Source organism: Tursiops truncatus, chromosome 18, assembly GCF_011762595.2.
Source record: "Tursiops truncatus isolate mTurTru1 chromosome 18, mTurTru1.mat.Y, whole genome shotgun sequence".
In the NCBI taxonomy this organism is placed as follows: Eukaryota; Metazoa; Chordata; class Mammalia; order Artiodactyla; family Delphinidae; genus Tursiops; species Tursiops truncatus.
The window spans coordinates 24,213,419-24,234,786 of record NC_047051.1 but is presented as its reverse complement, the minus strand read 5'-3'; the positions used below and the strand labels follow the sequence as shown (position 1 = coordinate 24,234,786).

General features: G+C 34.2%; 1 protein-coding gene across 3 annotated transcripts in view; it reads left to right on the top strand.

The window, feature by feature from the left end:
- DGKH (diacylglycerol kinase eta) overlaps positions 1–21,368 on the top strand; it is a 184,382-nt gene that overhangs the window by 128,742 nt on the left and 34,272 nt on the right. For all 3 annotated transcript variants that reach the window (XM_073795251.1, XM_033843358.2, XM_019936489.3), the window contains 7 exons: positions 5,382–5,481; positions 6,988–7,261; positions 7,947–8,069; positions 11,312–11,437; positions 17,634–17,751; positions 18,749–18,859; positions 19,002–19,098. In XM_073795251.1, the coding sequence (XP_073651352.1) occupies positions 5,382–5,481; positions 6,988–7,261; positions 7,947–8,069; positions 11,312–11,437; positions 17,634–17,751; positions 18,749–18,859; positions 19,002–19,098 (949 nt within the window). The remainder of the gene's footprint in view (positions 1–5,381; positions 5,482–6,987; positions 7,262–7,946; positions 8,070–11,311; positions 11,438–17,633; positions 17,752–18,748; positions 18,860–19,001; positions 19,099–21,368) is intronic.

The following is a 21,368-nucleotide window of genomic DNA, read 5'->3' as shown; positions in this document are numbered from 1 at the left end:
GGGCTCCAGATGCGCTTTATTTGATGGGCAGTGATGCTGATGGGTTTTTTGGTTGATGCCTCGATTGGGTGTTTTTTAATTAGTTAGATTGCTTTATGGTGAAATGTACAAATCTCTACTTTGTCCCAGGCCTTAGCACTCCCTATCATCTTTCTCCTCTTGGGCCAAATTCACATACCAAAGTTACTTCCTCTGGTATTTCTTAAGTGACTTCTATGAGGAAGACATTTGCATTTGCCACCCTTGCCCTATGAGTCAAGTGCCTCTTTATGGGACATTTTAGAGGACGTGGCTAGAAAAGATTGAAAGTTGCAATGGAAACTTTTTAAAGGTATAACAAGTTATAGAATTATTCTTTAATACAGTTAAGTAAATATTTTATTTGGCCACCTTTCTTAGTTCAGATGTTAGCAAAGCTTTAATATTGGCTTTCGGGTGTTTGATTACTGCCTCTTTTACATTTTATGTGTTTTTTATTTTTATTTCTTTAAGATGATAATTGACTTATAACTGTCTTTTTTCAAATAAAATTTTATGCAGAATCCCAATATTAAAAAACTAAAATTTTATTTTGTTGGCATTAATACATTGGATAGGATTAAATTATTAGTTATTTAACAGAGAAATAAGCAATAAGGTTATAGGTGGCAGTCTTATGTTCTATGCAGTTTCCAATTATTTCTGTATTTTATGTTGGTTACATGGTCGTAAGGATGCCATTTTTATTTAATTGAAGACAATTTCCTTACGACCATGTAACCAACATGAAATACAGAAATAACTGGAAACTGCATTAAATGTAGTACGAGATTTGCACAAAAAATAGTGAATTCTAAAGTAAAAGCTCTTGTATGCCTAACAGTTATTTTAAAATGTTAAAATCTTATATTCTATATTTTAAAATGTTAAAAAATTATATTCTAAATGAAATTTTAATCAAGCTTTCATGAAATCCTTGAAATATTTCTGAAAAACAGCTTGAAAACCACTGACATCAGTCACAGTGCTGTACTATGTCAGTCTGAGGCCCTAGATGAGATTCAACCATTTGCTGGCTTCGTGACCTATGCCTGTTTTATCAAGTGTAAGAATGGAAAGAATGCCTGTCCTTCCTGCCTCGTGGAACTGTTAGGGGAATTCACTTGAGTAATGAAATAAAATGAGAGCTTATAAACTACAGAGTGCTGTATTAAATGATGGTATCATCACCTCATGTTTTACCCAACTGCATTTCACAGTTTTTCCTTGACCTCCGCCTGGCTCCTTGTCTAGGCTCTACTCTTAGCATGACTTTGGATTCCTCCCTGACTAGCTCATTTGCCTTTAAGCAGATTCTGTTACAACCTTGGTCCCCTCTTGTCACTTGTCTGAACTCCCAGGCCCACCCAGATGCCTGAACTGTAAAACAGCATATTAAAATTCTGGGGGATTTGCCATAAAGAGGTTCAAGAGAGAAAAGAGAGGACAATGTGTAATAACTTTGTACCAGTGAAATAGTATATTTTTACTTTGACTTTTGTTATGGATTTTTTTCAAATATGCAAAAAAGTAGAGACACTAGTATAATGATTTCCCACCATACCCATCACTCAGCTTCAGTATTTATCAACATTTTGTCATCTACTCCCCACTTTCTCTTGCTGGAGTATCTCTAAGCAAATCCCAGAAGTCATTTTATTCCACCTTCAGTATGTATATCCAATAATCTTTTTAAAAAGTCTAATAAAATTAATAATAATTACTCAACCTATATTCCATTTCCCCTAATTTTCTTGAAGGTTTTTTTAGACAATTGATTCGTTCAAATCAAAATCCAAACAGGGCATGTATTGCATTTGGGTTTTATGTCTCTAAGACTTAGAAAATCTATAATAGTTCTCCCTACTTTTAAAAAACTGTGTTATTTGAGGCACGACATATACTCAGTAAAGTACTCAAATCATAAAGGTACAACTTTATTAGTGATTAGAAAAAGATAACACACACACACATTTACATCTACATTCTTTTAACTACCACCTAGATAAAATAAAGAATTCCCTTCTTTTGTTAATGCCATTTACTTGTTGAATGATACATTAAGGCAGAAGGTTTTAACTAAACCTCTTGTGTATGTTTATATTTGTTTCATAAAATAGTAATTCCCAGTAGCTTAAGCTATTTTTAACCATGTTAAAATGTTGAAAATGCTGATGGAAAAGCTGTATTTCATCAGCATAGCTAATAAGTAGGTTAACTAATGTAGTTCATCAACATAAAGTCAACATTTCCTTGACTTTGTAATTTTGTCAGTTCAGTAATGGTAACATGAGTTATCTTCTGAGATTCAGAAGGACTAATTAGTCATTATAGATGTGATTTATTAATAAAAATAAAAAACAAGTTATTAAGTAAATGCAATTTATTCTGTAGACAAAAATTCTCAGGGACTTCACTGGTGGTCCAGTGGTTAAGAATCCACCTTCCAATACAGGGGACATGGGTTTGATCCCTGGTCGGGAAACTAAGATCCCACATGCTGCGGGGCAACTAAGCCCATGCACTGCAACTACTGAGCCCTTGTGCCTCAACTAGAGGACCCACATGCCACAAACTGCAGAGCCCATGCGCTCGGGAGCCTGCGCACCACAACTACAGAGCCTACAGTGCTCTGGAGCCTGCGTGCCACAACTAGAGAGCCTGCACACTGCAACTAAGACCTGATGCACCAAAAAAAAATAATAAATAAATAAACACTTTAAAAAAAACCTCTCAGAAAATGGGAACATTAGCAGGAAAAAATAATAAAATTGGAACCATTGTCATAGAACCATAGAATTTTAGATATAGGATCTATCTTAGAGATAATTTAGGCGAACGCCCTCACTGAATAGATGAGGTAAGATATGTAGTTAGAATCTTTCCTCAGAGCACATAGATAGCTAGGGGTTTTAATATATTATGCATTGATGTTTGTAAATTACCTTTAATTTCTGATTGGAACTTTTACATATCAGATTAAAAATGAAGTTTTCAGGTACTGACTACCAACTTGTGGTTCTGTTTGGGCACCATTGCCGTATTTTTCTTAGTGTAGCATTTGCATGTTTTATTGTCATTTACCCCTATTAAAAATAAGTGGAAAACTGATAAATGAAGATGCTGTTACCAGTGATAAGTATAGATCCCATATATAACATAATTAAGATGATAGTGGAAATCATAAAGCATGCTAGCTGTGTGGACTGTTGTTAGCTTCAACTGAATAATTTGACCACGTTCAGCTTGGAAGAGAGAGAACAAAACTAAAGAAGTACAGTGCTGGCTATACCTCATCAAAATGATAACTAATGTTAATTAAATGTGGAATTAGGAATTTAGAATATTTTTAGCTCTATGTGAAGATCCATGTTCCAGTTTCATTCATTTGATTTTTTTACATATTTTCTGGAAGTCTTTATGTATTAAAGTGGGAAACTATATCAGTTGGAGGATGTTTTTTGTGTTACTATAGTAAATACATCTTAAAACTGTTTTTCCCCAAGTTTGCAAGTTCCTCGTTGGTGTGACTTTGAAATCACACTGCTTTTAAGTATACGTTTTATTTCTATTTTAAAAACCTCTGCATTTACCATTTAGGTATAACAAAAAGTGAATTAATTCCTCCAGATTATAAATATCCTCTGTCTTCTGGAATATGGAACTTAGTGGACCATAAGATTCCCCCAACTAAGTGGCAAGCGTTCCCTAACACAGTATCTTCCTCTCTCCCTGAGCCTCTGTCTGCCTCAGCAGCATGGCATAAGTGAGGAAGCACCTCTGCTGCCCCTTTCATTCCTAGACTGATGGACCGACAGGCTCTGTCCCTAGGAGTTAGTGAAACGCCAGCAAAAGTATCTATGATAATGTTACGGCATTATGCAATTTCACAAATCCAAGAGGAAAATTTATCAACACAGTGTTGTAATAATAACAAGGAAAACTTTTATTTTGGAGTTCCGTAAAGAGGAGGGAATGTCATTGTTTCCTCTTCTTAAACGTGGGACGTCTTAGAAAAACTTTCAGTAAAGTTCATAGAAGAAATTTCATAGTAGCCTGTCTGAATATTTCAAGAAATTCCATAAAAGTATTATACATGAACAAAGAAGACCAAACTTGACATGAAACACATGAATGAATCTCTAATAAATGGTTAGCTAGAGTCTCTAGAAATCTGTTTAAAAGCCCAACCAAAATGGTTAAAGGTTAGGAAGTATTACCTTTTGTCCAAGTGAAATCTAGAAATGGTTGCCAAAAATAACAAACAAAACAAAAAATGTTAGGAGTGATTCATTTATTTCTTAGATGATAGATGTGAAGGTTTGAAGACTGTGTGTGTGTGTGTGTGTGTGTGTGTGTGTGTGTGTGTGTGTGTGTGTACTGTATCTATTGAATGGCTCGATTTCCTAATACTTAAGTATCTGGAAAGTTTATGTCACTATACCAGAGAAAATTGTGAGTATAACAGAAAAAAAATAATTGCTGTAATCTGGGGGTTTTTTTCCCTAAAATTCCTCAACCTTTATCAATGTTAAAGAGAAATATTATTATTTTAAAATAGTCTGATTTTGTTTTCAAAATCACTTTATAAGTGCTTGCTACAAAAAGCTGGTCATATACCATTCTGTTGGTTGTAGTTTCTAATCCAACACCAGTTCTAAAGACTTTTGACAAATTTTTTGATGTTTCAGATTTTTTTCTTCTAGTCTATTTCTATTGCAAAGAAACCAAATGTAATTAAAAGAAACAAACAAGTAAACCATATATTGCTGACACGAACAAGACCTAAATTCAGTTAGTCTGCATGGTATTACATTGGTTATCTTAAGGAAAAAAATGAATGGATTTACAGAGACTATAACTCAAGTCAAGAGGCAGGTTGGTTTCCAGCATAACGCACAACCTCTTTCCTCTTCAGGAAGAATATAGTTACCTATATAATGAATAAGAGAGCAACAGTGACACCATTAGTGACAGATTTATTCTTGTCTGCTCAACACTGAAAGTCCTGTTATAAGGTTACATAAGGTGCAGAAGATAATGCTTTCTTTTTTAAATAAGGTCTACAACTACTCTTCTCAAGAATTTTAAAAATTTAAATATTTGAGAAAGGCTTGTTATAACCTTAAAATGACTTATTTAAATTATGTAGAGCAAGGTTTATTCATGTATCCGTTTATCACTTCTAATGTCTTGAACTTCTATAGGACATGTTACACAGCAAATACAAGTATGGGTTTCTAAACAAATGATCCCGATATTTTAACAGTTTACTTAACTGTGCTTATTTTTAAATATGTTTGTAAATCAAAGCAAATCAGCCTACCAAGTTTCCTGAATTGCACAATTTCTTTTCTTCAAAGGGTACTTTGTGAAACTGTAAAGGACTTCGTTGCCAAAGTAGAGAAGGCGCATGAAAAAACGTTGGAAAGAGCTGTTGCAGCCGATGCCGTGGCCAATAAAGTAAGCGGGAAGTGTTCAGGACATGAAGGTTTTTTACTGACAGTGTTAATATTGAACTGTGTTTTACAGCTAAATTGATTAAGTGGCTTTCTTGCCAAAATATCATAAACCAAGGGAAAAATTACTTTTGAATCAGATAGGAGGGTTTAATACATGCTTTATGGTTAGTCCCTTTAATATGTAGGAGAACTGCATTGCTGAAGACCAACACGCCAAACTTGATAACTCAACTCCTTTTTCCCACTGATTGACATTTTGAAGGAGAAATGCACAGTAGTCGGGTCACATGGGGGGAAATGCTGGGAAGTTGGCTTTCCAGTGAGAAGAGGAATGGTTTTCCACTTCCAGGCAAACCTTGGCCACTCAAGTTCCCTCCCAGCATCACTGCTTGGATTTCCCAGATGTTATGATCCTCGGCCTCTTTCAGGGTTCTGTTTCTTGCTTTGCCTTTTTCTTTATAGATACTTCTTTTCCGTTGTGAGCTTTCTGAGGCTAAAATAAGAATAGTTTACTGAACCTTGAAAGCTATCATCTTTGCTTTCATTTGTTCACGACAGGGCATTCTCACAAAAGGCTTGGCTCTCTTGGGCTTTGCAAAGGAATGATCTTCCCCAGCTGTAGATGGTGGTTTGATTGAGTGGAAGGAAAAGAAAATAGAAATATACATTTGAAGTTTTCAGCCTCTTTCTCTTGTTTTTCTCCTCTGTGGAGAGCTTCAGAAAACAGAAGCCCTCTGTACTCACACTTTTTTCTCATAACTATCTCTGCTGTAACTCTCTTTTGGCATGTCATCAAAAACAAAGGGAGGCGGAAGGGACTGGAAGTTGTGTGGAGGTAAACTGTATATTAGGCAGTAGCATCAATAGCTTCAGTTCTAAATGTTTCTTTACTCTTAAAAATTCAAGGAAAGCAGAAAGAAACAAGGGCCCAGTACTTGTTTTCTTTCTGTATCGTTCTGCATCGTTCTTCCTTATCCTGTGCATATTCCTTTTTCTCTTTCTTTGAGCCAATAATCCCTTAAGTACTGTCACTCCTTGGCAAGCCAAAGGTTTGAAGGTGAGTTTACAAGACTCAGACAGGCTTGGCAGTGCCGTAAGTTGATTACTTAAAAAAAAAAGTTTATGCAATGTTTTGTATAATGTACAGCAAATTTTGTATAATGTGTAAATTGTTAATGTAATGTGTCACTTTATCGTGAAGCTTTCGTTGTTTTCTTTTAAAGAAAAATAGTTTTTGGAAGATTGTAAAGATTTTCACGTGTGCAGTGGTGCTTGAATAGTTCTGGAAGTATAAATCAGTAAATTTACAGAAAAATTGTGCTGTTTTTAAAAAAATTATAAATTATTAAGTTCATAGCTGTCTAAGGTATAATTTATAATAGATAACCAATTAATGATAAATATCAGTGTAGGCATCTTTCCTCTAAAAATCAAAAACCATTCATTTAAACTATCACTTTCCATCTCCACTAAATGAAGATTCATTACCGCGTTTTTGTTTTCTTAGTGTTCAGTTCTAAATGAGAAGCTTGAACAACTGCTCCAGGCTTTGCACACAGATTCCCAGGCTAGTCCTGTTCTCCCGGGCATCAGCCCTCTCATTGTAGAAGAAGATCCTGTGGAATCGTCCAGCGAAGAATCCTTGTGTGAAAGCAAGGAACAACTCTTGGATGACACTACAAAACCTTCCTCCCAGAAAACTGTCAAACCGAGGGAAATAATGCTGCGGGCAAACAGTTTAAAGAAAGCAGTGAGGCAAGTCATTGAAGAGGCCGGAAAAGGTACACATTAACAAAAGTAACTTCTGAAGAAGGGAGCAGCATTCCCGTGGCAAGCGCAAGGGAATTTTCCTATTGGTCAGTCTGGACACACTTTAAAAAGTTTCAGAGATAAAGTACACTGGAAACATTAAAATAAAGTTAAAAATTACCTTTAAATCATATTTCTAAAATTAAAATTTTTTAAACTGGAATCTGTTAAATTTTTAAAGAATATCAAACCTATAAACTACTTTGAAAATATTTTAACATTTATTTCCTAAATGTTGATGTTGCTTTTTTAAGAGTTTATAAAAGTTACACCTATACTTTAATTTTTTGTATTAATGTAACATGTATACTTCTCTTAGAATTTTAGTAGTAGATTAGAAGTTAACTTTAAATAATTAATATTCAGAAACAGATTGTAACTTGTAATTGGACTTGTATTTCATTCTCTAAAGTTCTTATATTTTATTTTTCTCTTCCACGAAAAATATAATTTTGACAATTTAAAATATTTCCTTTTATAATCTCTAGTACTTAACAGACATTACATGACCCCAAAGTTCATTGCCAATCGGTGCTTATTTGTGAATGTGGAATCTCTTTGGGTTTCTATTTCAATTTTCCTTTTTTAAGCATATTTTAATATTTATGGATCTTATTTTTGCTTGTTCAAACATACTTCTCTTCTGGGTACTTAAAGTGATGGATGACCAGACAGTTCACTCCTCTGAACCAGTTAATCAATCATTTGATTACGATAGCACAGAAACAGATGAGTCTAAAGATGAATCAAAAGAAGATGATGCAAAAGCGTCATTAACTGGTAAGAAAACTGTGATAAAATTATTTTGGAATTAAATAAAATGTAATTCTGCTTTTAGTTTTTGAAAGGCCTATCAGTTTGAAATAAACCATTTGTATTTTTATTTTTAACAAAGTTTTTCAGAAGTTAAAGCTTAGATATTCATGAATGCTAAAATAATGAAGGTAACATTATTTAGACCGTTGTCAAGTACTCTCACATCCCTTTTTTATCACATGATCTAGAAATCATCATAATAAACTAAGAATTTGGGGACCAAATGTGGCTAAATATCTTAATTTTCCTGAAGAAAGAATAAACACCAAAACAGCAGATTTTAACCTATTTTAACCCTCAGATTCCTTTGAGAATAATATGGAAGCTGCAGGCCTCACATGCATAAAACTTGACATTTAAATAATTTATCAGTCCCTTGAGTTCCATTGATCAGCCTAGATGGCTGATATCCTTATCGCTAAATTAAGTTTTTAAATCATAGGACATCTAGTTACAACCCTATCTCTACTGAAATTATTTTTGCCAGGAAATTATTGTGTAGTTGCTTGAATAATATTGCTTGAATAATATTAACTATTTCTCTACCTTTTAGGTTTTAATTGAAAATGAATTTATACTTTTAATTTTTCATGTTGTATGAGGGAAAAAGTGTTAATTTACTAGAATAAAACAAGCAGAAATATTAATGAAGATGAGAAGATAATATGAAAATAATTACATAGTACTAATGAAAATCAATTGATATATCACAACTGTTTGCCATCATTAAATTTTTGCTTTTACTTTCATTACATATAAACTTGGATAGATTACTTAAGTTCTCTGTGGTTTCCTCATTTGTGAAATGCTATAATGATAATAGTGATAAAATGATAAAATGATAATAATGTACCTACTTGTTGTGACCTTTAAATAAGTTAACACACATTAAGTGCCTAAAATAGCACCTGGTACATTGTGCTGTAAAGGAATGTTTGCTGTCATTATCACTATTATGATTATTGTTGCTACTTCCACTGTTGTTGCTAACTACACTAACTTTGAAAGAGTAGTCCTTAATCGTATTTAAAACTCTTAGAAACTTTGAAATTAGACCATATTATAGACCTCACATGTCTGACATACAACCAGTGCTTTTATATTCTACATCCTTAGTCCTTTTAGACCTTATGTGTACCTATTCCAGCACACAACCCAATTTTATAACCTTAGATCTTTTAGACCTTAAATGGCCCCACTGCAGAATATAATCCAACGCAGGCATATTTTACAACCTTGCCCGATGGTCATTGAGCCTTCGGACTACTCACTTTCACTTCGTCCCCCTCTTATGGTTAGCTCTAATTCTTAGGAAGTTTTTTTTTTTGTTAATGTATTGAGCTTTATATATTCTTCCTTAAATTTCTACCCATGATTACAGTTATTATTAATAAACTTTTATGTATGATAATGTTAACAGTAACAACTACTGACATTTGTGTAGGGCTTTATAGCTAGTTTAAAAGCAATTTTACACACATCATTTCACGATATTGAAGATGACTCTGCTGTGCAGCAACCCTGAAATGATACTGAAAACAGCTTTCATGGCATCATAGTCTCTTCCCACACATTATATCTTCTTTTCCAGATTCTCTCTCCTAAATTGTTTTACCAATCTAATTTGATGATTTTATACTTTTTTTTTCTGGTTGCACCCATTTGGTCACTATGATACCCCGTTAAAATACGATGCTCCGTTTTGAGCAATATTCTCCAGATATTTCTGTAATGCAAGAATACTCCAATACCTGTACGCTACTCATTCTGGACATGATGAATGGCTCTGTTTGGAGGATTGGTTTTTCAGCACTCATTGGTAATGGTTTTCTAACCAGCGACCATCCCACCTTACTATACTCTCATGAATTTGACACTTCCATTATAGCCTACAAAGGAAACCAAAAAAATACAGATATAGTGGTGTAGATATCGTTATTGAAATAGGCATAGATTATACAAGTCTTTATGGAGCAGTATTTGATCTTATTTTTTGGCTAGTAATCCAATTTAGTGGGAATCAGTAGCAGTAGAAGTGTTTCTGTATTAATCATTAATTTTTTGAAGCATATTCATTGTATTATCATTGAATAATATAATAATTCTTACATCTGAGATGTGCAAAATACACATTAATACGATCAATGAGATGTTATGTTTAAGAAGAACCATGAAACATTAATTTAGTTACCTGCAATGGAAGATCAATCTTAGTCACTAGAACACACTCTGTTTTTTATCAGAGATGAATATCAAAAGGTTATTTTCATTAGAAATTAGTTCCAGGGCTCCCATCTGTCAAAAAAAAAAGTGGCTGTTCTGCTACTTTTCTTTAGTGCACGTGGACTGTTTTTGAACAGAGAGATGAGTGTGTAAGATTAATATAGTTAGTTTGTAATTAGTCTTAGGGAGAGTAAAGATAATTAAGTTTTAGAGTATTTTTAAATTGAGTTTGAGGATTACTGTTTTTTTAAACACCTGCCAATCGCTCCTAAATTAGTTAAAGATACTATTTGCTCTCCATTAAATTGCCCCAGTTTAGATAGAATTAAATCTCTCTCTTTGTTGTTTACTTTGAGAGTAATTCTGTTTTGGAATAATTTTTTAAACATATTGAGCTTTTATAAAAATATGATAAAACTGTTTTGGACAAATCATTGTCTTGAGTAAATAATTAATTGGGAAGTACAGGAAAAGTATATTGGTTTCATTTGAAAAAATAATATTTTTCCTTCCAAGTGTAGAAGAAAATGCTACTCATGTTTCACTGTTAGCTCTGGGAATTACATTCCTTAAATTTTATCATTTATCCAACATTTTTGAGAAAAGGATTGCATTGGTAGTATACACTGCAACACATGTTCTGTTTTCAAAAATTGTCAGGCTTCAGAATTTCCTTTTTTTTTAATAATGGGTTTCTCACATTCAAATTATGAGTATCACTGACCTTTAATTACGGTAAGCATCTATTTTTTATTAATTGCCATCTGTTCAAAATGGGAGATCAAGACTTCTAACTGTGGCAGACTCCTTCCACATAGTAAATCTCAAGAAAATGAACAGAAAATGGTAAAAGAATAAACACAATGTAATTATTTTGGTTCTACTGATTAAACATGTATGAAATTGTTTCATGTCATGAGTGTGTAAGGACTTGCTTATTTTTATAACTTTATCTCCTTTTAATCTGGACTTTTTGCCAACAGTTAAAACTGCACCTCGGTCTCCAGATGGCCGGGCAAGTCGTTCCCAAACTGACTCTGGCTCTGGTCCTGCTGTGGCAGCCAGTAAAGAAAACCTCCCAGTGCTCAATACCAGAATAATCTGCCCAGGTAGTACAGATTCTGAAACATGGTGTATTTTTAAGTATTTCCGTGAAAACGTATAAGTACTCATTTTCCTGAACTATAGAACTGTGTTCTTTTTTTTTTTTAAGATTTATTATTTATTTATTTTTGTTTATTTTTGGCTATGCCGGGTCTTAGTTGTGGCACCGGGATCTTCGTTGAGGCATGCAGAACCTGTCGTTGAGGCGTGTGGGCTCTTCATTGTGGTGCGCAAGCTTCTCTCTAGTTGTGGTGTGCGGGTTTTCTCTTCTCCAGTTGTGGTGCGCAGGCTCCAGGGCAGGTGGGCTTTGTAGTTTGCGGCATGTGGGCTTAGCTGCCCAGCGGCATGTGGGATCTTAGTTCCCTGACCAGGGATCAAACCTGCGTCCCCTGCATTGTAAGGCGGATTCTTTACCACCGAACCACCAGGGAAGTCCCTAGAAATGTGTTCTTAAAGGTAAACATTCCTTTAAGAAAATGTTCTTGGTACTCTTGTCAGTCAGAGTCCAGATCCTTAGACTTTGGTGTGTACAAGAGTTGCCTAGGAAGTATTAAAGCAAGTGTTTCTGAACCCTGCCCTGAGAAATTCTGATTGAGTAGTTCTAGAGTGGAGCCCAGGAATCTGTATGTAGGTACTCATGGTAAATTTGATCTTATATTCTACTACCTTTTATGTATCTCCATAGCCTTCCCTGGATAAAGACTTGGGATTAGGATAATATTAGCAGAAACCAAAGGACTTGTGTGGAAAGGATGGGATGTAGATGTAGATGTCTCAGAGGTCTCCTTAAGTACCATTTGTTTGACTCAGTGAAATCTTTCCAGATTCGTTCCAGAGTAGATTGGAACCCAAATTACACCCTGAAAATCAATTTCTCCTACAAATTATTTTTAAAGGTGAATCATAATTCAATAATAATAGTTGGAGACTTTATTATCCCACTTTCAGTAATGAATAAAACAACTAGACAGTAAGAAGGAAATAGAAAATTTGAAAAACACGTAAGACAAGTGTAGCTAATATGTCTACAGAACACTCCACCTAACGATAGCAAAATACACATTCTTCTCAAGTGCATATGGAAAATTCTCCAAGATAGACCATATATTAGGCCATAAAACAATTCTAAATAAATTTAGAAGGATTGAAATCATACAAAGTATGATCTCCAACCACAATGGAATGAAATTAAAAATCAATAACAGAAGGAAATTTGGGAAATGCACAAATATGTGGAAATAAGTGGGTCAAAGAAAAACAAATCACAGAGAAATTTTAAAAAATACTTTGGTATGAATGAAAACAAAAATACACCATACCAAAATTTATTTGATGCAGCTAAAGTAGTGCTAGAGTGAAATGTATTAAATGTCTATATTTGAAGAGTAGAATGACTACAAAAACCTAACTCTCCACTTTAATAAACTAGAAAAATAAGAGTAAACAAACCCATAACAAGCAGTAGGAAGGAAATAATAAAGTTTTGAGTGGAAATAAGTGAAATAGGAGAATATAAAACATTACAGAAAATCAGTAAAACCAGAAGTTGGTTCTGTGAACAGTTTAACAAAATTGATAAGCCTTTAGCTAGACTGACCCAGAAAATAAGAGAGAAGATTCAAGCTCCTTAAATCAGGAATGAAAGAGGAGACATTGCTATGGACCTTACAGAAATAGAAAGGATTGTAAGGAAAAACTATAAAATATTGCATGCCAACAAATTAGATAACTTAGATGAAATGGACAAACTCCTAGAAACAGGCAAACTACTGAAACTGATTCAAGAAGAAATAGAAAATCTAGCTGGATCTATGACAAGGAAAGAGATTGAATTAGTAATCAAAAAACTTTCTCCAAAGAAAAGCCCAGGCCCAAATTGCTTCACTGGTGAATTCTACCAAATGTTTAAAGAAGAATTAATACACCAGTCCCTTACAAACTCTTCCAAAAACTAGAAAAAGAAAGAACACTTTTCTTAACTTACATTTTATTTATTTTTTATTAAAGTGTAGTTGATTTACATTATCATGTAAGTTTCAGGTGTATAGCACAGCAATTCAGTTTCATACATATATTCTTTTTCAGATTCCTTTCCTTTATAGGTTATTACATAATATTGAGTATAGTTCCCTGTGCTATACAATAGATCCTTGTTGGTTATCTATTTTATACATAGTAGTGTGTGTATGTTAATCCCAGCCTCCTAATTTATCCCTCCCCCCACGTCCCTTTCCCCTTTGGTAACCGTAAGTTTGTTTTCTTTGTCTGTTAGTCTCTTTCCGCTTTGGAAATAAGATCATTTGTGTCTTTTTGTTGTTGTTGTTGAAAGAACACTTTCTAACTCATTCTGTGAGGCCAGTATTACCCTCACACCAAAACCAGTCAAAGACATCGTGAGAAAGCTATAGACCAATATCCTTGATGAATAGTAACACAAAAATCCTCAACAAAATCCTAGCTAACTGAATCCAACAACATATAAAAAGAATTATACACCATGATCAAGTGAATAGTATCCTACTAATGCAGAATTGATGCAACATATGAAAATTAATCAATGTAATATACCATCTTAATAGAATAAGGAGCAAAAACTATACAATCATCTCAATAAATACAGAAAAGCCATTTAAAAAAAATTCGACACCTTCCAGTGGTAATACCACTCAACAAACTAGGAATAGAAGAAAATCTTCTTTAGCCTGAGAAGGGCATCTATGAAAAACCTATAGCCAACCTCATATTTAATGGTGAAAGGCTGAAATCTTTCTCCCTAATATTAGGAACAAGACAAGGATGTCCAAACTAGCCACTTCTATTCAGCCTTGTTGGAGCTGGAGCTTCTAGCTTGGGCAATTAGGCAAAATAAAAAGACTTAAAGGCGTTCAAACTGGAAAGGAGAAAGCAAAACTGTATCTCTTCATGCTTTGACCTTGTATATAGAAAATCCTAGGAATATATACACACACACACACACACACACACGCACAATTAGAGCTAATAAACAAAAACAACAAGTTTTCAAGATAAAAGAGCAATATATAAAAAATAATTGTATTTCTGTACACTAGTAATGAACAATCTGAAGATCTTTAGAAAATAATTTCCAGTAGCATCCAAAATAACCCAAAAAACTGAGTAAATTTAACCAAGAAGCTGAACTATTTGAACACTGAAAACTACAAAACATTGTTGAAAGAAATTTTAAAAGACCTAACAAAATTGAAAGACATCTGTGTTCATGGATCAGAGGACTAGATATTACTAAGATGGCAGCTCTCCTCAAATTGAGCCAAAGATTCCACACAACCCTTATCAAAATCACAATTGCCGTTTTTGAAGAAATTGATAAGCTGACCTTAAAATTCTTAATGGAAATACGAAGAACTCAGGATAGCTGAAAAGTCTTGAAAAGGAAGAACAAAGTTGAAGGAAAATCACTTTCTGATTTCAAAATTTCCTCCAAAGCTACAGTAATCAAAACGGCATAGTGCTGCCATGAAAATGGTCATATAGATGAATAGAATAGAACTGAAAGTCCAGAAATAAACCCCTACATTTATGGTCAGTTGATTTTCAACAAATGTGCTAAGACAATTATTTAATGAGGAAAGAATAGTCTTTTCAATCAGTGGTACCAGGGCAACTAGATATTCACATGCAAAGAATTATGACGGACCCCTGCCTCACACCATATATAAAAATTAACTCATTATGGATAAAAGACTTAAAGGTAAGAGCTAAAAATATGAAACTATAAAATGAAAGCATAGACATAAATGTTCATAACCTTGGATTAGGCAATGTTTCTTAGCCATGACTCCAAAAACACAAACAACAAAAGAAAAAAAGATAAATTGGACTTCACTAAAATTAAAGATTTTTGTGAATCAAAGGGCACTGTCAAGAAAGTGAGATCCAATCCACAGGATGGGAGAAAATAGTTGCAAATAATATATCTGATAAAGGACTAGCATCCAAGATATATAGATAAATCTTAAAAAATCAACAATAGAAAGACATATCCCAATTTAAAAATGGGCAAAAAATCTGAGTAGACATTTTCCCTAAAAGTTATTCAAATGTCCGATAAGCACATGAAAAGATGCTCAACATCATTACTCACAGGGAAATGAAGTCAAATCCACAATGAGATACCACTTTACCCTATTGGGATGACTATCAAAAAAAGACAGATAATAACAAATATTGGCAAGGACATGGAGAAATTGGAACTCTCATACACTGCTGGTTAGAATGTAAAATGGTGCAGCCATTTTGGAAAACAGTTTGGCAGTTCCTCAAAGGGTTAAACACAGAGTTAACATATAATCCAGAAACTCTACTACTACATATATACCCATAAGAACTGAAAATACATGTCTGCACAAAAACTAGTACATGACTGTTTTTAGCAACATTGTTCATAGCAGCCAAAAAGTGGAAACAACCCAAATATTCATCAGTTGATGAATGGAGGAACAAAATGTGGTGTATCCATACAATGGAATATTAGTCAACCATTAAAAGGATGAAGCGCTGATATATGCTACAACATGACTACCCTTGAAAACATTATGCCAAGCAAAAGAAGCTCAACACAAAAAGGCACATATTATATGATTCCATTTACATGAAATGTCCAGAATAGTCAAATCCACAGAGAAAGAAGATAGTTTAGTGGTTCCCAGGATCTGAGAATAGGGGGCAATGGGAGGAATGGAAAATGACTGCTAATGGGTAAGGGGTTTCTTTGGGGGAGTAATAAAAAGTCAATTAATAGTGATCATCGCACAACTTTGTGTATATACTACAAATAACTGAATTATATACTTTAAAGGAGTGAATTTTATGGTATGTAAATTATATCTTAATGAAAATATTAAAATAAAAAAGATAAATCCAGAACACATTTGGTTCTGGAAAGGCTTCCATGTCTAGAGGTCATATCTCTCTTCAAACCTGGAGCCCTGGGATGAACCTTTCTGGGCTGAAGCTGTAAATTTGGCTAACCTTAAAACATTTTAGAAAATACTGTACTTTTCTATGGGGCATCTGAAATATGACTCTTCACCTCTTCAAACTATTCTTTTCTCTCACCAGCATGGTTGTTTTGTTCATCTGTTTACTTATTTAGACATAAAGGGAACTGTCATAGCAGAGTATACCATTGCATATTCAAAACTATGAAATTAAATGACAGAATAAAATTCATCTTGATTATTTGATAATCAGCTAAACTTTGTAATTAAATAATAAATGTCTTCTAAGAGGAGCACATTGTTGAGGAAAGGAATGTTTGCTAACGAAAGGACTTTTTTTCCTCGCGTTCCTCAATTGCATGACATATTTTTCTGAACTATTCTTTCCTTTTTGTTAATCTGTTCCCTTGGGTCCCTATTCCTTTGTCTTCTCGCCAGACTTCAGTGCTTCTAGCCTTAATATTGGGTTTGTAGATCATAAACTTCGTTAACTTTGAATACCATAACTAGTTAGTCGAAAGCTGACTAGTTGTTGAAATGAATTTGAAGTTTTGCATATTTAGAGGTAATATAAATGCTTCATTTTTATGTTCAATACTGTATTCTTCTAAAATTCATAAATACCTGTGTTTAATATTTTGCTACTTATTCTTGACACCAAAACTGAATTTTCACCTTAGCATGTCAACATTTTTACTTGAGTATCATTATCTGTGTTTTGAGAGTATGGAAGTGATAACTCTATGACATTCTGGATAATTCAGCCTTCATTGTAAATTCCTTACAGGCTTACTACCTTATTTGCTAATAAAAAGGAAGTAATATTTACTTGTTGAAGTTACAGAATCATTGATGGTAAATAAGAAACCGTCACAAAGAGATTCCTATTTAGGTCCTCACCTGCTTCATTTTTTATGACAACATATAGATCCCAAGAAGCATCAACAACCTTGTATTTACCATGTGTGGCTGAGTTGTTTTGCTGTGCACCTGATACTATCACAACATTGTTAATCGGCTAGACTCCAATATAAAATAAAAAGTTTAAAAAAAACCCTTGTATTTACCAACGTCATAGTTCTTAGTTATGACTAATGAGAAGAACAGAGACTGAAAGCCATGCTTTGGGAGCAAGGTGTTTCTGATTAGGTCTAAAAACAATGGACTGGCTCTTTCTGGTTTTCTCTTAACGTGTGATCCTGTATTTTTTTCCGTCCAGGTTTAAGAGCAGGACTAGCTGCCTCAATTGCTGGGAGTTCTATTATCAACAAAATGTTACTAGCAAATATTGATCCTTTCGGTGCAACGCCATTCATCGACCCAGATCCAGATTCAGTGTAAGAAAATACTGCTGCAAATATTTTGTTTTGGCTTTCCTTGTTTCTGTTTTATACGAATGGTAACATTTTAAATGCATTGCAGTAAATATAGTTTCACATCCAAAAAGGATCATCAGAAAATTTCAAAAGTCGATAATGATGAGTACGTTGACCCACTTGAAATACAGTGGTTTTCATGATCTGAGGTAGGTCCCTTCCAGTGCGTGGTCTTGGATAACAACCCAATGGCGAAGTGAGTCACAGCTCTGCACACTTTTCCCTGGAATATTTTATTCATCACTGCCTTCCTCCTCACATTTTGCCTATTCCTTTCACCTCATTTTTTCTCCGTCTTGCCAATTCTGCCATCTTTCCACATTCGGCCTCTAGGTTTACTTATTTCAGAAAGCTTCTGGCCCACATCGGTCCCTTCCCTTCTCAAAACTCCTTAAAAAAATTAGCTGTTCAGTATGTACTTCTTTTTACTTCCATATTTAATTGTGCTTTTGTTATGTCTCATTTCTCTAATGACACTCTTGAAAGACACTACTGTACTCCTTTGTATTTACTTTCCAGAGCACCTAGAAGAAGGGACTCGATCTAGTTGTTTTCTGCTCAATAAATGTTCAATAAAAGTACAAGTGTGGAGGAGACTTTCTAATTAAAAAAAGAGGACAATTGACATCTGACTGCAAGGCCCTCCCATTTGTGTGCATAGTGAGGGGCTTATGTGGGAGGTAGAACGAAGATTTTGTTACAATTAATAGAAAAGCATTACCATGACTCTGTCTCTGCTTTGCCCTGCCCACCATCACTTTACATCATATGTAGTGAAACTCACAGACATGTACTGGGGTCGTGCGCATGGCATGTGAATAGGAAATGATTCCTGCTAAGCTTCCCTTTCTTCTATAAGAAATGGAGACTTGAATGGTGTTAAGCGCTATTTTGTGTGCAGATTGTAATTGTTTTTAGGAACCAGAAATTGACTTTTATGTACTTTTCCTTATTATAGAGATGGATATTCTGAAAAATGTGTCATGAACAATTACTTTGGGATTGGATTAGATGCAAAAATTTCATTAGAATTTAATAATAAGAGAGAGGAGCACCCTGAAAAATGCAGGTAATTTTGGTAATAGCAATAATGTAATTATGCAAAGGCAATTTTACGTTAATTTCGTTTACTACCTCTTTTGCTCTCTCTGCCTTTCAAGAGTAAATAAATAATAGTTATACTGAAATTCTCTGCCAACATTGATTTTCAGGAGCCGAACTAAAAACTTGATGTGGTATGGAGTCCTCGGAACCCGGGAGTTACTACAGAGATCGTACAAGAATTTGGAACAGAGAGTTCAACTTGAGGTAAGTTCATCTAGAAGTAAAGACATTTCAGATTATCTTACTTTCCAAAAAAAAAGATTTATTTGTGGAGCTGATTTGGCCTCAGTTTCTCTTGAATAGTGTTTAAACACTTGAGGGGAAAAAATAAACGTGGTTATCAACTGCACACCAAAGGAGGTATAGACACTGGATATGCGTGACACAATTACCATTGTCATTAGATCCTGAAATTTGGATGTTCCTATGGAATTGAGGTGCTCTGTGAAATGGTAGGGCCATGGGAGTACATATATATGGGGTAGCGTTTTTTTTAAGACTTTTTTGATGTGGACCATTTTTAAAGTCTTTATTGAATTTGTTACAATGTTGCTTCTTTTTTTTTTGTGGTACGCGGGCCTCTCACTGTTGTGGCCTCTCCCATTGCGGAGCACAGGCTCTGGACGCGCAGGCTCAGCGGCCATGGCTCACAGGCTTAGCCGCTCCACGGCATGTGGGATCTTCCCAAATCCGTGTCCTCTGCATCGGCAGGCGGACTCTCAACCACCGCGCCACCAGGGAAGCCCAATTGCTTCTGTTTTTTATGTTTTGGTTTTTTGGCCAAGAGGCATGTGGGATCTTAGCTCCCTGACCAGGGATCAAACCTGCACCCCCTGCATTGGAAGGCAAAGTTTTAACCACTGGACCGCCAGGGGAGTCCCCAGGATAGCATTTTAAACAGATTTTTCCATTTTAAGTTTCCAAATTCTGACGCAATTCTACAATGCCTGAAGTTTCACAAATCCCTCAAAATATCATAGTAAATAGAACCTTTTAATTTAAATGTATTTTTTGTTTTAATTATCTCTAACAAGTTACTTAAGTGAAAAGAGATTATTAACAAATAGTTAATTCATGTTTTTTACTTCATGTTTTTTGTAATTTCACATATTTCCATAATCTCATAACATGTCTCCATAATTTGTTAAATTTGGCTTGTTATATAATAGTACTTTCTATCTTTGTTCAGTTCATTCAATAATAATTATTATAGCTATATTTTAAGTCATAATAATTGAAGTTTCCTAAATGCTTCATATCAATACAAATCACCTTTAATTCTTACACTTTATGAGGTAGTTATTTTCATTCTTTATGAGGCAGATATTATTAGTTATTTCAGAAGCATGAAGTCACTTGCCTAACTAAAATCAAACAGTTGATAACTGGAGAAGCTGAAGTTTCAACTCCAATGTTTTTTCCCCATAAAACATTAATTCGTAATTGTGACTGAAGAAAGACATTGACTGACTCCTTACTATGTGTTTTAGATCCTTTCCTGTCCCTTACCTTATTGGCCACACTATATGGACAAGGTATGGCAAAATGAGGCCCTGAAAGTTTAAGGCTCTTGCCCAAATAAATGACAGAATTCAAAACGGGCCCACTATCTTCCCACTACACCACATTGCCTAGTGAAAGGAGCAGAAAAAGCAGACACTAATCAGAAAAAAAAAAAGTGTCGCTGCAGTTTTAAAGCATTTTGCCACATTATGAACCACAAGTGGAAATGTGGAGAGATAGAGAAGATTACAAAAGAATGTGAGACTACTGAAGTTACTCCCAAATATGAAGAGAAACAGTTGAGTCAGGTGACCTTAATTTATTGAATCTGTACTGCTCCTTTTTCCCTATGAGACTCTGTGAAATGGATATTAAGCTCTTAACCATGGGTGTTTTGCCTAATGTATATACATTAAACTCAGCAAAGTATGTGGAACTTCTGACAGCTTTCATCTTTTTCCATATTATGCTTGTAAATAGTGTATCCATTATAAAATCTTTAAGGACGTCTCTGAATTTTTTTTAAAATATGCCTTTTATATTTACAGAGATAATATTTTTTCCATTTCCTTTGTTAGCCAAATGATATTTGTTCAATTTCTGGGTTCAGAAAAACGTTTATTATTCCACTAAATATTTTCATTTAACAAATACACATTGATCACCAGTTATGTGCCAGGAATGGCCCTAGGTGCCTAGATACAGTGTGGACCTTTGAATGTGTTTTTATGTAAAAGAAAAGAAAGGTTGTAAAAACACCTGTAAGGGTTAGTGTTAGGAAGTATTCTCAGTTATTTAAAATATTTGAAAAGTGGGTTCAGACCAGATTCTATTTGTTCTAAAGGTTGAAGATAATTTTCATTGGGCATTAAAATGCAATTTTTCTAAAATTATGTTAATTATTTTTAAATTTGGGAATTACTTAATGAAAATATAGCATCTGTTTTAAGTATGACATCTGCAAACTCCTC